Consider the following 18178-nt stretch of genomic DNA (forward strand, 5'->3'; position numbering starts at 1 on the left):
AGCATTAAGCCAGATAACTGCTTTAGGGAAAATCCTCTAAGTGCTTTTTAAAGAGGCTTTGGAATCTTTTATTTCTTTTTCCAAATATGTGATCTTTTTGTCCCCTCCATCATCAATCCTTTCTTACTACTTCTCTACACCCAGTCCTACTTCTATCTATGATTACCCTGCTACATTATCTATAATTGCCTTGCTATGATTATGCCTAGAAATGAGAAATCTTCAAAAGCAGGATGCCGTTTCCCTCATCTCTATGCTCATGATAATTGGAATGGCAGCTAAAATCTTATAGGCTGCTTTAAATTCTTATAAGTTTGAGGATTCTTGTAAAAGCAAACTGAGGATTTTTGCATTTCCAGTAATGATAGAGTAACTTACTAAAGATCTGTGTTCCCACTGACAGTTAGAAAGCTGGACACAAACATGCATGGGCATACATACATCCATATTTAAAGTTATCAGAGAACTTATGTTTGCAATGTCAGGTTCATAAAAATATATACAAACATACAGTTATCAGGGAATTATCAAGATAGACAGGACTTCAGAGTCCAGGGTCCCAAAGAGAAGGAAAGAATGTGGAGGTGACCCCAGGGTTTATCAGCACTCTTCTCTTTAGTTGTCTCCAGATCTGTAAGCAGCATGGAATAAGACACTATGAAACTAAAAGTGAACTTGGCTAAAAGGCCAAGTTCTTCAGCTGAGCTGAATTTCTGGAAGTTTTACGAGTCTATGAAGACAAAACTTAGGCAAGATTTGAAGGGTCAAGATCCCAAAAAGAAACAAGTATTTTGAGGTGAGTTTGATGTTGTACAACCACGTTTATCCTCAAAGCACCTGCTGATCCCTTAAGATGAAGAAACCAAGCAGAAGGCAGTGGTTAAGGTGCTGAGAAGACAAGATATACTCTACTGGAGATTGAACACAGCAGAAGAGAAGACCCAGAAGTTAAGTCAATAGGAAATATCCAGATCAAAGTATGGGGAGGAAAAAAGATGGCAAGTTCAGAAATATATCTAAGAGACATATAGGACACAGTGAAAGGTATAACATACTTATAATTACATAATAAAAATATTTATAACTATAAAATACACCTAGCACAAAGACTAGCATACTATAGATAAGCAATTCATAGTGGTTATTATTTTTGCCATAATTTTTAAGATGGCAACTATGACAGGAAACTCCGTGAGAACCTCCCTATTATGAAATTAATCTTATTATAAACTGCATGTGTAGCAAGAACCTACTTCCCATTTTACAAGTGAATAAACTGAGGCCAAATGTGGTTTCATCATTGGTTTTATAAATTAAAATGTAAAAAAACCCAAATTTTAAATTAAAAACGAGGGAGAAAATTCTAAAACTAATTTTCAACAAAACTTTATGAAAAGCACAACAAATTATAGTGTCTTACAAGACAGGGCTTACACTGGGAAAAGAGACAAAGCTTGAACTCTTTGAATAAATTTAGTTATAAACATTGACTAGACAGAGTGCCAGAAAACAGCTGAAATCAGAGAACTCCAGAAATCTTGCCATGAAAGCAGGAAATAAGTGGTGAGCAAATCATTAGATCTTATTTCTGGAAGTTTCTTAATGAGATTCGAGAGTTTAATATATACTCCTTTACATGCAATTGCATATATGGTCATGGACAGCATCATGAATCTGAAATGTGCAATCAGTGTACAGGATGGGCAAGAAAGCATCAATTACTCTTAAATTAACATATGCATAAATTACTTTATCTATGCAAATCATAATCCTATTGACACTTTTTCCTTTTCAAAGGTAAAACAACATCTAGCTGGATATTTGAACATTTTGTTTTTGAGTTTGAGAGCCTGTGTATGTGTGTGTGTTGGGGGGGAGGCTGTGGAACTGGATCTCAGCCTTGAGCTCCCAAGTGTCCTGGATAACACTGAGCATCTCTTGTCAGAAAGGGTAGAATGCAGCAGCAGTGACCAGGACCTGGCAGCCAGGCATGGCCAGGGATAACAGGGATGTGGGCATGGGGGAACAGTGACAGTGAGTGGATGGACATATTGGTTGACTCTCCAGAACCTCAGTTGGGTTGCTTTCTGCCACTTGGTTTCTGTGTGCTGTGTGCCTGGCACCACACAAGGCTTAGGGAAACTGAGAGGAGGCAAGCAGGAGGAATGATGCAGAGAAGCTGCCCATACAGAACTGTGTGAGCCCGATGAGGGAGGAATGGCTTCTGACTCAGAGGGGGTAGGAATGGGAGTGTCAAGAATCCTTGCAGAGGAGGTGACTCCGGGAGAAAAACTAGAAATTCAGTAGGCTTCAGGAAATGAGAACGAAGGCCATTGTATCAGTAGGCAAAGATAATGTGGAGGTCTAACAGATAACTACACATCTGAGAAAGAGAGGCAGCATGCTAGGGGAAGCCACGTCCCAGGGAGTCCCAATTCCATTTTTTACAAACTGTGTGACAGGCCGGGCTTAGTGACTCAGCCTGTAATCCCAGCACTTTGGGAGGCTGAAGCGAGTGCACTGCCTGGGCCCATGGGTTCGAGATCAGCCCGGGTAACTTGGCGAGACCTCGTCTCTACAATAAAATAAAAAATAGCTGGGCAGGGCAGTGTGCACCTGTAGTTCCAATTACTTGGAAGGCCGAGGCGGAAGGACAGCCGAACCCCCAGCAGGTCGACATTGGGGGTGGCCGTGAGTGTGCATACCACTGCACTCTAGCCTGGGCGAAGGGAGTGAGACTCCAACTCAAACAAAACAAAACAAAACAAAAAAACGGTGTGACCTTGGCTACTCTATTTACTCTTTCAAAACCTGTTTTCTCAGATGCAAAATGGGCTGACAGAATCAACCCAACGCATGATTGTTGTGAAAACTGAAGCCAATAGATGCCAAGCACCACGGAGAGCTCCTGGCACTCAGTAAAAGGCTAGCTGCACCTGCATCACCATTACCAACTGCCACTGGAGAAGAGTCTAGAGGAATAGCAGGTTGGAACCAGGGCACGGGACTCCAGTAAGCAGGTGAAGGAGCTGGCCTCTTGTTCTGTGGGTAATGAGGACCGCCATGACTCTTTTGTCATTTTCAGAACAAGACCCCTAGAAGTGATCTAAAGGCCTAATTGGGGGTGGAGAATGTAGCCCTGAGAACATGGCCTTCCCAGGGCTGCTGCACCCATACCCCAGCCCACACTGGCTGCCATCAGCATGCAGCTGCCTCGTCTGCAGAGAACTCTCCTTGGTTCAGCAGGAGCCACCTCACCTAGGTTTTATAACCTTCATCCCTCCTCATTGGGCCAGCTCCCTAGCAATGAGTGACTGGCACAGGAGTACAAAAGGCTGACCATCTGCCTCAAGGTGGGACAACTCTGTGGAGCAATTTGTGCTCCAGAGCTCCTATTGGGTCAGGCTGAGACTGGTCGCCTGCTGAGAGCATGTGCTTAATCAGCCCCTTCTCCTGCCCCATCTTGCTTCCCTCGTTCCCCTTATCCTGAGAGCGCCCTCTTCACAAACTGTGTGAGCCTGAACTCCTCTCACCCTCTGCTTCTAGGGAACCCATCCTCCCACAGTAACTCAGTGTTACAGAAAATTATGGCAATAAAAATATAAACTTACATAGTGCACATAATATGTAGACAAAATATGGACTGCTGGAGGTAGGGAGAGACGGAGTTACTGCTTGCTCAGCATCCTGCTTTCAATCCCTTGACAAACCCAGGGGGAATCCCCTACTGACCACCTGGAAAATGTTCATTGTAGAGACAAAGAAATTGAGAGACAAAGACTTGCCAACTTCATAGAATCAGTGTCCCTCTCTATTCTGCTTCTCTGGGCTCCGTGAGAGAGCAAGAATGCAGCAGGGATCATGGAAGAAAGCTGTGGCCAGGGAAGGCCTTGAAATGAGGAAAGGAGAGACACCTTCAGCATCCCCACAGACCCCTGTGAATCCCAGTCTCTCACCAGGAGAGAAAGGAGGCAGAATAGGTTGGGCTAGGATAGCTACAAATGTTCTCCAAAGTGAACCAATCAGGCTCTGAGCGCTCCCAGGAGATGCTAGTCTACAGGTAATAAACTCCTCCTTGTTCAGACTCTGGACTGCACGGTCACCATTGGGCACATGCTGTATTGTATGTAATGACGTGTCCTCATGCATTTCTCTACTGCCAAACTGTGAGACCAGTATGGCGTGAGGGGTGGAAGTCAGAGTTTCAAGATAGCTCATTCCACAACAGCTCAGGCCTATTTTTAAAGCTATAGACCAGACATGGTGGCTCACATCTATAACCCTAGCACTTTGGAAGACTGACACAGGAGAATCACTTGAGGCCAGGAGTTCAAGACCAGTCTGGGCAACATAGCAAGACTCCATCTCTTAAAAAACAACAACAAAAAAAAACTTTCAAAAACTAAGCTGGGTATGGTGACTCACACCTAAAGTCCTAACTACTTGGCAAGACTGGTGAGCCCAGGTGCTCCAGCCTGGGTGAAAGAGTAAGACCCTGTCTCTAAAAACAAAACAATACAAAACAAAACACAAAAAATGATAGCTGTCAGGGGATTTCCATAAATAGCTGACACTGTTAGTGTCCTGGCTGCTATAAGCATTGATGACACCTACAACCTTCTTGGGACAACTACCCTTGGATTATGAGACCCTCTTCCTCCAGAGAAAGCTGTAAGGTGATGCCCTGTGTAGGAAGAATTCTAATATGACTCCAGTGACCCAAGCCCTTGTATAATCCCCTCCCCTTGAATGTGGGAGGACTGGACATATGTCACTCCTGTAATTATCGTTACATTAGATGGCAAAGGTGAAGGGAGTTTGCAGATGTCACTGAAGTCCTGAATCAGTTGAACTGAGTCAATTCGAAGGGAGACAAGCTGTGTGGACCTACTCCTTTCGGAGAGTGCTGAGCTAAGAGATGGAAGCAGTAGAGACCTTGAAAAATCAAGTCTCCATGGGCTGCAGAGCTGCAGGGAAGGGATTCCAGTAGCAGCCACATGAGCCTGGAAGAAGACTCAAGCCACAGAGAAACCCTTGGCTGCCACCTTGACTGCAGTCTTGTGAAACCTTGAGCACCAGGATCCAGCTAGGCCATGCCCAGACACCTGACCCACAGAAAGTGTGAGATAATAAATGTATGTTTTTGTAAGCTGCTAAGGCTGTAATTTTTGATGTAGCATAGAAAACGAATACCTGCCCCATTCTCCCGGCTGGTGGGAGCAGCAAGCTAGCTTCCCATCCCCCTTGCTGCTAGGTAGGATAAGTTCCACACCAGAGCTCCCCTGGGACTCAGCTGAGGCTAGCCTTTTCTTGAGACCACATCCTCACTCACTTTCTCCCTTGCTCCTTTCTGCTTCCCTCACTTCTGAGCACACTCCCCCAGTAAATCTCTGGCAAAAATTCCCATCTCAGATTCTGCTTCTGGGGAACCGGATGTAAGATACCTGTAATAAATCCCATACTGAATTTGTTGGTTAAAAGTCCTTAAAGAGGTGAGAAAAACTAGATAAAGTGCAAGGGTGACCCAGAGCTCATGTCTGAGTGGGTAGAGTCACATCAACAGTGGAGAGACGCATGGGAATACCACGCAGTTCGCCATTTTGACCCTTCCTTGCCATTACATTCAATTTGGAGTTGAACTTTGTCCTTTTTAAATTTTTTCTTAAAATGAACACAGCTATATCTCCATGAATAAGTCTTAAGGTTCAGGGGGTGGATTAAAGATACAGATCAGCCCTGGTCTCCTTAAAGCAAACCTATTTTTATTTCTTTCTTCTTTAGAGCTGCTCACAAAATACCTTTGTCTGATACGTGTGAGGCCCTGAGACTTACAAAGGGCAAAGCTCAGAAAGAAAAGGGTCAGGATGTGGATGATCCACAGAATTAATAATGAGCTCCCTGACCCTGAAGAGCTGATCTAATACCGCATGTCACATAAATGATAGACTTCTTTTGGTTTGTTTTACTGCCGTCAACTAAAATTATATCTTCAACAAGAGGTTCTGAACCTAGAAGAGAATTTGAAATATCTATGAATTTGGATGGAGAAAAAAAATGTACACTTTTATTTTTATTAACCTCTAACTGAAATTTAGCATTTCCTTCCATTGGAAATGGAGGCAGCAAGCCATAGAAGTATTTTGTAAGGCCTGTCACTCTGTTGTCCATAGAGGTCTGAGATATTTCACATCATATTACATATTACAGTTGTAGAAACCTTGAAATATTGTTTATGTTCTTCATTACTTCAAAATGTCAGCAGATCTCATTATTTAATGCATTGATAAAAAGCTGGTGCTTTATTATATCACAGATGTGGCTCTTAAAAACATTTTGATAGCTGCATTTCAATGTCATCCAATTTTTTTGTATTTCTATGTACTTTATCACATGTACTGAAAGACATTTTTCCGAGAAGGGATCCACATGCCTCTTCCAACTGTCGGAGGGGACCGTGCACAGAAGCGGTTAAGAACGTTTGTCTCAATATTAAAGAGTAATAAGGACCATCCTGTAGTTACTGAAATGGTTCAAAATATGTTTCAAAACTGCAGAAAGAAACATTATGTTGTTTCAGTCCTCATAGGTTATATGAACTCCCTGGTCTCAGCAGTTAAAATATACCATCCATTACATTTTATGACAGGTTCAAGGCCTGAGCTCAAAATCACCCCAGAGCCCAGGGGTTTTAAGAATCTGGTCCAGGCCAGGGCACAGAAAAGCAGCCTCAATGCTGGGAGTTACAGGAAAGCATCTGTTTTCCTGTGTGAGCCCACAGGAGGGGAAGAGCAGAGAGAGTGGGCTCTCTGGGCTCCATGTCGTATTCACTGATTTTACAAAAAAAAAACCCTGACCTTCCCAGGGCAGGCCTGCTGCTTCATGAGTCCTGAGAGGGTCTCCAGAAAGCTGAGAAGCTTCCCCTAGACCTTAGTGGTATGTGAAAATCCTGAACCATGACTGAAATGAAGAAGAGTGTCAAAATACCAACCCCACAAGATTTGCAAGTTCCTCAAACCACAGTGGGCATATTTACTCAGCTTGGGGGCTAACCGAATCAGCACAATTGCTCTGAATGATTTGCAGCTTAGCAAGTAAAGAAAGTAGTTGCTCCCAAACTTGTAATAAAACAAAGCCATCAAAATTCCAATAATGTCATCAAAACTTGTTCATGCGTTGGTCTACTCTGCTCTCCTACTTGCCACTTCATTCCTACTGGTTCTAACAAGGTCATCAATGGCCGCCATGTTGCAAGATCCAGTGGACATTGTTTTTCAGGTCTCATTTTTCTTGAGCCCCCCACAGGCAATCTTCATGCTTGAATCTCTCCTTCTTGAAGCTTATCTTTCTCTGGCTGCCCCAGGGGATGGCTGAGGTCTCCTGTCCCCATTGCTCCTTATCCTTCTGAGATGACATCTAAAGCAATAAATGGCATTTATTGGCTAACATCTCTCCCCCTCCACCCCCTTCAACTAGACTGAACTCTTTGGGAGCAGAGGTCACTCATATGCATCTGAGTAGGGCCCAGCCTTTAACTTAGTGCATGGAGGAGAAATGGATACTCATCTAAGAAGAGACAGGTGAACTTTGAGACCACCCTTCCTACAGAAGGCAGTTTTACTCAGTAGATTGACCCTACATTTACAGCCAAGGTATGATATATGCATAAACATTTCATTAAACATTTACCTGAAGCTACATTTCTTTGCTCTGCCCTTATTTCCTTTCAGTGTTTACATCTCACATCTCCTTACCTCTTTTCTCTTAAAATCTTCTCTCCTTTTTAACCTTGGCTATTTTAAACATCTTTAAATTCAAAGGAAGCCGTGATGTATTCATCCATAAAACCTTATTAGACCACTTAATAAATATCATTTATTATTCCTCCTAAGTAGAACTTTGGGGTTTGCCAGATAACATGAGATCCTGATGCAGTGATAAAGAAAACAGACACTGGGCTCTTATTCGTGGGAAAAGGTGGAAACATTCCATTGGATGCTCTGGGTGGGGTGTCCTTTTGTTTTGTTCCCTTCAGCACTTGCACTCATCATATTTGGGTTCAACTAACATGGCTTGATCACCAGGGCACAGGCCCAGGTTACATGTTTTTATTGGTTATCTGGTATAATCTCAATGTAGGTATGATTTTTATCCAAATGGCAAAATTTGGGCCCAGAGAAATTAGATCTCTACATGTTATTTCAGAGTCTGTCAATATGATCTCAGGAGATTGTTTAAGCTGTCAGGCATCCCAGTAGAAGACCCTGAACCATCATTACATTTCCAGAATCTTTGAAAGTAGGTAATAAAAAGAACAGAAACCAGGCCAGGCATGAGGTGGCTCACACCTATAATCCCAGCACTTTGGGAAGCCAAGGTGAGAGAATTGCTTGAGCCCAGGAGTTCAAGATCAACCTGGGCCACATAGCCAGACTGAATCTCTAAAAAAAAATCAAAAAAATTAGCAGGGTAGGGTGGCATGTACCAGTAATCCCAGCTACTTGATAGGCTGAAATAATAGGATTGCCTGAGCCCAGAAGGTTGAGGCTGCAGTGGCCATGACTGTGCCACTGCCCTCCAACCTTGGTGACAGAGTGAGACTCTGGCTCAAAAGAAAAAAAAAAGAACAGAAATCATTTATCATATTGCCCTCTCATTTCTCCCTCTTCTACTTTGGTAAGTAATTTCCTTTCCCATCTGACTATTAGATGAAAACTTTGAACAAATCTAAGATGAAATATAATTTTTAATTAAACAAGTTAAAGAATGAAAAAAAATCTCATCTTTCTCTTGGATAAATATAAAATTAAACAGTCCTGCCCTCAAAATTTTGAACAAGAATTCAGGAGACACAACAAGCCTTTCAATCCAGCCAGCCATTCTAGTTCTGTCCCGTCTTGTCACCAAAACAAGGCAGCTCATTCCTGCTGATGGGTCCCTCATTCACCCCCTTTCTCCAGTCAGAGATCAAGGCAAATTCAGCATCACCCAAACATGTCCCCCAAGCATGTCCCCCAAGACATTTTCCCCAAGTGCCTCTCAATCACTAATAACAATTGCTGTTGGTCCCACTCTCTTGGGCATTTACTGTTGTTGCTGATTATCTTTTCCAAAGATGGTCGCAAAACATCTCCCACTCCACAAGCCCTTTTGTGATGTGACCTTGCTACTTCTACCATCAAGAAGCAGGGTCTCATTCACCGCTCTTCAAAAGACTACTATGCTGGAGGTGCCAGGCCCAGCTAAGTTCATTCTTCTACTCTGTCCCTGCCAAGGTGCCAGACATATGAATGGAAAAGCTTGGACATGGATTCTCCAGGGCCCAGCTGTTCACATCTTCCCCAGCAGAGGCCCCAGCATCATGAAGGAGACATCAGGCATCCCCAGTATGCCCTGTCCAAAGCCCTTATAAACAGTGTTTATAAGCACAATAAAAAAGCTGCTATTTTATACCATTAAGTTTAGGGTAGTTTGTTCCATAATATAGATAATTAAAACATCCATATTTTGTGATGCATAGTTATTTAAGAGTAACATAGGTAGAGACCATGTGATTCCTTCATAAACCTTCCATTGTGCCTGGCATAAGAATGTACATATAGGAGTTAAACAACTATTATTCACTCACTCAAAAACCATGTATTTAAAATTTACTCTGAGCAGGGCAGAGTAAGGTAGGGTTTTCAAAGGTAAATAAGATATCTTGCCTTATTGGGACTTAGGATTTTTCTTGAGATAAGACTTGTTTGCAAATAGTTCTGATACAAATCTAAAGAGATCCAAAGTGCTATGAAAATTTGCAAGAAGAAACCCTTCACTATTAAAGGACAGGTAGATAGGAGGATGTTTGTGAGGGGGCAGATGAGGGTGGGGTGTATGAGGGAAGATGATTGTGTGGGCATTCCTGAAGGAACAGAAGCAGGCAAGCACAGAGTCTGGCTCATCTCACAGGAAAGGCTGGGAAAGGGCTAACCGTGAGATTCTAGTAAAGAATTTTGGCTCAGTGGATGAAAAGTAAGGGTGTAACACCACTTACTTTGGAAGAGTCACACATTTCAGGGGTTCTGACCTATGCTTTACTGTAGCATGAAGGGCAGAGTCCCTTCTGAACACAAAATGCCAGGCTCTGGTGCTAGAAACCTGGAGTTCTGAGGTCTAACATTCTGCCCAGCCCCCCAAGTTCTTTGAGAGAGATAACACAGGATTTAGCACTCTCCACTTCAAGGACTACCTTAAAATGAAGTTTCAAAGAAAACCCCAAAGAAACAAAATAATCCTCTAGACTTATAAAACACACTATAAAAAGTTGGTCCTATTTACTATATAAAACGGTATTTATGTCTTCAACTTTATGTCACCGAAAAGTCCAATAAAAGCCTTTTATTGGAAGAAGGAAGTGTCTCCAGGACTTTAAACACAGCACAATTTGTACCAAGGACAAACTCATCTAAACTGATTCTGAAATACTGATGTACTATCTAGGACCCCAAGAACAAACCTATTTAAAATGATTCACACAGCTCCGATGAGCCATCTGAAATTCATGACCCAGCATTATTGACATAACTAGAACCAAAGATGATGGAAAAGGGTTTGTCTGTCTGTCTGTTTGTTTGTTTGTTTTGAAAGTTATAGTTAGTTGAGTCATTTTCTATTAAATCTCTGTTTGTGTGCATGGGTATTCACATGGGCACCTTCTTTTAGAAGAAACAGCTGAATTTTATGTTCCTGAAATAGGATTTGTGCTGCATTTATGATATCTTTGATCTTAACCTTTTAAGTGGGCAAATTAATAACACTTCTTATATTGGAAAGGGGAACATAAATCACTGAGGCTTTTATAAGTTGCTATCTTCCCCAACCAAGGTAAATTTGACCACAATCTTTAAAATCACATTCTGGAAATGCAGCCATGAAGAACACACATATATCCCCATACAAACCCAGAGCACCTATTGATATGCAGATCAGCTCAAACACAGATGTGAACAAGGTTGTACTATATAGAAAAAGCCCAGGTTACAACTCAGACAATCACCAGGAACTGCAGAATCCCTGCCTGACTTTTCCATGTCTGGAATCCCGGACAGGAATAAAAGTAGATTTAAGGAATGACCACTAATGGTGAAAACAGGGATCCCCCAAATTAAAGATCGTTCCTGCTAAACTTGAATCTTTTTTTTAAAAAAAGTCTTCAGTCCTTTCACAGAAGCACAATCACCAGCCCCCAGCCCCCACCCCGCACCCCATATCACTCCTAGGTCTGGATAGTTTCTCAGCAGTGATGTTGTTTCTATGGGATTCAATGGGCTTTGCACATTTCATTACTATAATAGATGGCATGAGACATTTTAACCCCTTTCTTCCCTGAAAAAGTTATATTCTGAATTTAGGTCATACAAAAAAAAAAAAACAAAACGAAACAAAAAAAACCTATACTGATAGCCATCAGACATTCATTTGTCATCTTTCCAGCATATTTTGCTGTGTAGAATGTAAATTAACCCCCCAAATGCTCAATGCTGATGCCTTAATCCAGGAGGCAGGACTTGCCCAGACATTGAATCCCAGGAAAGAAGAGAATTAGATGCCATTCACAATTAACACTCATCCTACCATCAAGTTTGGGTACATCATTGATCTTCCTTCCCTCCCCTATAGATAGGAGGGAAAAAAGTCAAGCCCATTATTTTTGTCCTATCACTGTTTCTTCATCTGCATTGGAGTCTTCTTCAACTTCTCCCTCTGTGAACAACAGAGTTATTCAACTTCTGACCATGAATCCAAGCTGTCTCCTGGTGCTGGAAAGCACTATTAGCTCATCCAGCCACCCATTTGCTACTCATCAATGACTTCCTGAAGACACTTGTGTCCCTAAGGAAATGGACATAAGGGAGCCACATGGCCACAATCCCCCAGAAATCTCTCACATAGGCCAAGATGTGGGCACAGGCCAAGAAACTACTGACTTTCAAGCGTCTATGCCAGATGGACAATATTAAACACCAAGAGTAGAAAGTGACAAATACTCCCACTGGGGACTTGCTTTCCTCCACAGTCATAGCTGAGGACCCAAAAAGATCAAACAGGAGAAAGCCAGTGCTCAGAATAGCATTCAGTGAGGGGACCTGTCCCCCTCTGTGCACAGCCTTCTAATGACTCCTGTTCAATATCACTTTTAATCTCATACTGAGGACAGTAGTGAAATACTGAGATGGCAAAGGTGATCCCCCCAACTGTCCAACAGAAAGTACACATGACAGTATTCCCCAAAACATGGGAGACATAGATGTCCTGGTTACGGTCTTGGTAGGCATCAAGGGAAACCATGAGCTCCTGATTCATAGGACCCTTCAGGTCCAGAGGAAGGGTTTTCAATGAGGAAAAAACATTTCTCTAGAACTGTGTTGTCCAATACAGCATCCACTAGCCACATGTGGCTCTTTAAATGTAAATTAATTAAAATTCAATGTAATTTAAAATCAGTTATTCCATCCTACTGGCCATATTTCAAGGGCTCCATAGCCACATGTGGGAAGTCGCTTTTGTACTGAATGGGGCATACATAGAATCTTTCCACTATTGCAGCTTCATGCCCATGAACATTTTTCATCTGGTTTCTCTGGGAACCCCAAGACCTTCTTGGAGACAAGGCAGAAAAACTCAGCATCTGCTTGGTGCCACAACAGAAAATTGCATTTGAAATAGGATGTCTTCTCATAACATAAGGATTCTGAATGGCCCACACCAAGATGAAAGACAGACTTGCTTTGTCCAAAACCAAAATAAGTCTTATGGAACCTTAAGAATGTCAAGGTACGTGGGACAAGAATACAGCCATCTGCCAGGGTAGCGGACAGTGATGGCCAATCGGCACTGACTGGTGCAGGTAGTACGTGGCCTTCTGCCCACTGGTGCTGAGAGTACGTGGCCTTCTGCCCACAGAAGCCTTCATGGGACTCCCTCAGGCATTCCTCCATCCACAGCACATCACGCATGCACACTACTATATCACACTTATGCATCACCTGCAAGTGGTGAACAGAGACATGAATGTGAGAAAAATGGCTCAATCAGTCCAAGTTATTACCCCACAAAATGGTTACATATAAATGACCATACCATGTGAGTGTTAACCAGCCATCCTCCCTTAGAGAGACACTGATGGCAGTAAAGAAACAAAAGCATCTCCTCAGTGTCCTCAGACTGCAATAAAATGTTGCTCACACGGGGGCAGCTGTGAGATTTTTCCAACATTGGAGGAGTGAACCTCCTTTCAATATGAATCATATTATAGCTCAGATAAGCATATGGTTCAGGTTTATAGAGGACTTTATGAATACTTATGCCTTCTAGAAACCACATGAGAAAATACTTGTCCCTATTTTATGAGGGGTGAACAGTTGAACCCCAGAGAGATTAGGAAACCTGCCCAAAGATGCATAGTAATGAAGGAGCAGAGGCAGAATGAGCACTCGCTCCAGTCTATGGGGAGGGGAGGCGGGTTCTTGCTCCTCAGATTCCCTGCTTGCCCTCCTGCTACTTTCCTGTCCATTCTCCAAACAAGAACACAAGGAAAACCACAACCCCCATTGCTGGAAACCTTTTCACTGCTCGGCTGATCACTCCTCCCACTGAGTGTGGCCCACCCCTGCCATTTTGGGAACTAGCTTCACACACCTCCCCACTCTCCTCCCACTTTCCCCCTCATCCACCAAGCTCTATCCCTACTGGCCTCCCTGCTACCCTGGGAACATCACTGCCTCCCCTCAGCCTCAACACTTAGCAGGACTGACCTCTTCTCAGCACATCATCCTGGCCATTTCCCTTGTCACACGACACTCAGCCTCCATTTATTTGTGTGTTACATGTTCATGTGCTATCATTGCTATTAGAAGGTAAGCTCTATGAAGAGTCATCATGTCTATTTCATCAACCTCTGAATGTCCAGTCTATCAAAAAACTCAGAAATGAGCTGCATGAATTAATGAACTGGATGGACGCCTGAATGCCTTTCTTGGGCCTCACCCATGGGCCTTAGCACTTTCACAGGAGGGAAGAGGAGACCTCTCTGAACATTTGAGAACCTCTGCATGGTTTCCCTCAACTTTCTAAACTAACCCTCCTTTCAGGGTTTTAAAGGGGGAGTGAGAAATACTGAACCCTACCAAGGACATATGCCAAAAACTACATCTTGGGTTTCTGCTCAACGGTGAATAAAGAAAAGAGAGGGGACATTCAGTAAAGGTGAATCATAATTAAAGGCTGAACATGTGACTTCTACACCATTCCCAAAAGCAACACAAAGTCTTCAGTGTAGAAACCTTCTGGCTAGAGATTGGCTTCTACGAGTAAGGTTTCCCTAAATGTTTAGCTTGTGTGTCTGATCTCACAAGGAATCTGTATTCTGCCACCCTCCAATGACACACGACAGCATATAGACTCCCATGAATTGCTTTAAAAACATACCAAACAGTATAGCTTCATTCTAATAAATCTGCTTCTAGAATTCACTTGATGAATGAAACTTTCTACCTCTGTAACTGAGTTTAACACAGTGTGTTGTGAAGTGCAGAAAGCTAGAAAAATTTGCCTAACTAAAGGGGAGATTCAACTCACTACTGAGTTAGAGTCTTTCTAAGCCTGTTATCTACACTCAGCTGTCAGTTTCTCTACTCCTGCTCCATTTAAAGCTCAGAGATGTTGACTCCAGATGTCTCAAAACACTAAACTTCTTCCTGTCTCTGCAGAAGGGTTGTGAGGGGTGCAAGCTGAGAGAGGGGGGCAGTGGAGGAACCTTGACAATGTCTTACAACTGAACCAGCATCTGATAGAAATACTTGACCGTCTGTATCCTTTGTCTATTTCCTGACCAAAATAACCTGCTTTTCAGTTCCAGCATAAGACCTAAGGAAAACTGAGCAGTTAGAACTGGGTTCAGCACACCTCAAATAGGACATGTAGTTGCCTCTTTCTTTCTTCCAGTAGTAGGTGCCCTCTTTGCCCCTCCCCATCCCAACAAGACAGAATAATGGCAGGAAAGAGCAGGCTCTGAGTCAGAGACCCTGTATTTGAACCCTTTCAGCTGTAATAGCTTGGGTGGGGAAGCTTTCTGAGGCCCAGTTCCCTCCTCTGACAAGAGAAGGGATATGTGAACGGATGTGCATCTCACATCTGGCATACTGGGTAAGAGGGGTCTGTCACAATGTGTTTGGTGAAGCAAAAGCCCTTGTCACAAGGTGCATTGTCTATTAACTCTTGGTAAGGAAACTTAGAGATGTTCCATTTAAAGCCTAACAGCATGCTTTAATTCTCAGGAAAGATCACATCCCCTCTCATGGTAACATGACTTGAGAACCATTTCCACTAGGTAGAGGAGGTACTGTCATCCCTCAGGATACATAAGGGGTTGGTTTCAGGACCACCCCCCATTCCAAACTCCAAGGATATAAAATGGCACAATATTTGCATATAACCTACACACATACTCCCATATACTTTACATCATCTCTAAGTTACTTATAATACCTAATACAATATAAATGCTACACAAATAGTTGTTACACTTTGTTGTTTAGGAAATAATGAAAAGAAAAAAGTTTGTACATGTTCAGTACAGACACAACTATTCGCTTTTTAAAAAACAGTTTCAAGCTGCAGCTGGTTCAATCCACGGATGCAGAAGCCACAGATAGTAAGGGCTGATGTATTGAGTGACATAATCCCCACTTGATAAGGCCTAGACCTTAAATCTATTTGAATGACTGGAATATATAATTCTCCACGAAGTAATGAAGGAACTGAAAGGCTGAGGTAAGTGCTTAGTGACTTTGGTTGCACCCAGATCATCACTTCAAGGGTCCAGAGCAAGACATGCCACTATGGGAGATGGGTGAGCCACAGGGATCTGGGACAGGTGCTTCACCCAAACAGAACATTAGAGAGCAGCTGCTGAAATCACTAGCTCTGGAGTAGTATGGAGCTCTGCTCCAGCTCTGCCAAATAATGGCTACGTGACCTGGGACAACTTATTTACCCTCTCTAAACCTTAGTTTCCTTGGCAAAATTATAGCAGTGGGAGCACCCAAAACACAGAGTGCTGGTTTTGATGAAATGAGATAATGTGCACAAAACACCTGATATCAAGCAAGGTTCTGGTAATACAAAACACCACTGTTGTAAGAAAAACTGTTATTTACAATGACAGCATGAACCTCTTCACTCCATCACTGACCTCACTTTGAAATGGTCAAGAAATGGAAAAAAAAAACAAAAAACTAGAAAAGTATGCCTGATTTTATAAGAATAAATGAGATGATTTGAACGAATCCTTGTTTTAAATTTTTAAAAATTTTATTGTAAAGGTTTGGGGCACAATTCAGGATTAGGTACATAAGTAGCCATCATATAGGTGACATTTGGGCCTCCCTTTGGTCCCCACTTTTCGTCTTCAAAGGAATCCTTTAATGATTGCTGTGGGTTTCTGGTTGATATACTTCATTAAGTTAAGAACAGTAACTTCAGTTCACTCCCTGCGTTTTACCTCTACGGTATATGTGTCTCTATTACTATAATACAATGGGCAAGGACCTCCCTGCTTCACTCAATTCTGTATCCCCAATTCCTAAAACAGTTACTGGCTTATGGAAGTCCACAATTAATGTTAGTTAAATAAACTGATGGGGTATAGGAGCAAAAGTGTTTTTGTTTTGTTTTGTTTTAGAACAGTGTTCTGGGGATATTTTTCCATTAAAAAAAATAAAGCCATCAATTTTTAGGCTTTCTAATTGCTATGGTTTGGATATGGTTTGTTAGTCCCTGCCAAGTCTCATGTTGAAATTTGATCCCCAGTGATGGAAATGGGCCTGGTGGGAGATGTTTGGGTCATGGGGGTAGATCCCTTATGAATGGCTTGGTGCCATTGTCATAAGAATGAGTGATTTCCACTTTATTAGATCCAGCCAGAGTAGCTTGTTAAAAAGAGACTGGCAACTCCCCACTACCTCTGTTGCTTCCTCTCTTGCCATGTGATCTCCACATGCCAGCTTCCCTTCACCTTCCACCATGAGGCAGGCTGGGGCCCTCACCAGAAGTAGATGCTGGTGTCATGCTTTCTGTACAGCCTACAGAACCATGAGCCAAATCAACATCTGTTCTGTATAAATTACTCAGCCTCAACTATTCTCTTCATAGCAACAGAAACAGATGAAGACACTGATTAAAGAAAGAAATGCAAGTTCTGATTTGTATGTGAGAATTTCGTTAAAGCCTGTGTTGATGGAGTTTAAGTTTGGTTAATATCAGAAACAAAGTCTAAAATTGCTTCTGTTGATAGTTAGCAGAAGCCACAGTGTCTGGAAATCATCAATATTCTATCTGGAATTCTTAGAAAAATTCTTAAATGTAAGTGGCTTCTGGAGATCATATGAAGCCACCTTGGGAATATGCTGCTTCTGGGGAATTACCAACAGTTCATTGAGTGTTAAAAAAGTGAATTCCGATGTTTATGCCTCATCTCCATTTTCCCACATTGGTTTCTGGGAACACCTGATTGGGTGACAAAGGAACTTCTGCTCTCCTATTAGCTTTAGTCCTCCTGTCCTCTATGTTCTTTTCAGGCTGAGGAAGCCTTCTTTTACAAAGAGCTGTAGCCTGTACACATCACCTTTCCATCTCCCTTATTCCACCCCAAGACTGCCATGGAGCAGATAAGATCTGGTTTCAAAGCTGTTCTCAACAAAGATGTCACGGAGAGAGAGATGAAAGTCTCCAAGGGAAGATAGAGGCAAGGCAGAAAGAAAGAAACCACTGTTCTCGATTCCTTCCATTAAGGCGAGGAGGTATGAGGGAAGGATGCTTAGAGTCTCACCAAGTTGTTGGTGGGTTTTAGAATCACTGGTGGTGGGGAAGACAGGAATCCCAGAGGCCAGCCCATCATGGGTCCATGGGGAAGCCACACTCAAAGTCTCCCTTCCATAGCCCTTCCATAGCCACATGACTAGTGTCCAAGGGCAACTTCAACTTCTTTTTGCCTTTTACTGAACTAGTGTATGCACTGTGCTACAGACGACTCTTCTCACCTAATAGCAGGTTAAGGGAGAAAAGGATGGAGCAGGCCACGCAGACCCTCACTCCCCGTTCGTGTGGGAATGTATACATGTGCACATATGGTTTGGGGTAG

General features: G+C 42.6%; 1 protein-coding gene across 1 annotated transcript in view; it reads right to left on the reverse strand.

Moving 5' to 3' along the window:
- The window catches only part of LOC103256188 (integrin alpha-9-like), a 199028-nt gene extending 181096 nt beyond the window's left edge, over window positions 1-17932 (reverse strand). Inside the window, exons 1-2 of the mRNA XM_021710451.1 lie at window positions 17867-17932; window positions 12818-13025 (exon numbers count right to left, since the gene is read on the reverse strand). Coding sequence (XP_021566126.1) covers window positions 12818-13025; window positions 17867-17932 — 274 coding nt within the window. The remainder of the gene's footprint in view (window positions 1-12817; window positions 13026-17866) is intronic.
- Between the last annotated feature and the right edge of the window lie 246 nt (window positions 17933-18178).

The sequence above is a fragment of the Carlito syrichta genome, unplaced genomic scaffold, assembly GCF_000164805.1.
Source record: "Carlito syrichta isolate Samal-C Ts95f unplaced genomic scaffold, Tarsius_syrichta-2.0.1 Scaffold289019, whole genome shotgun sequence".
NCBI classification, from domain to species: Eukaryota; Metazoa; Chordata; class Mammalia; order Primates; family Tarsiidae; genus Carlito; species Carlito syrichta.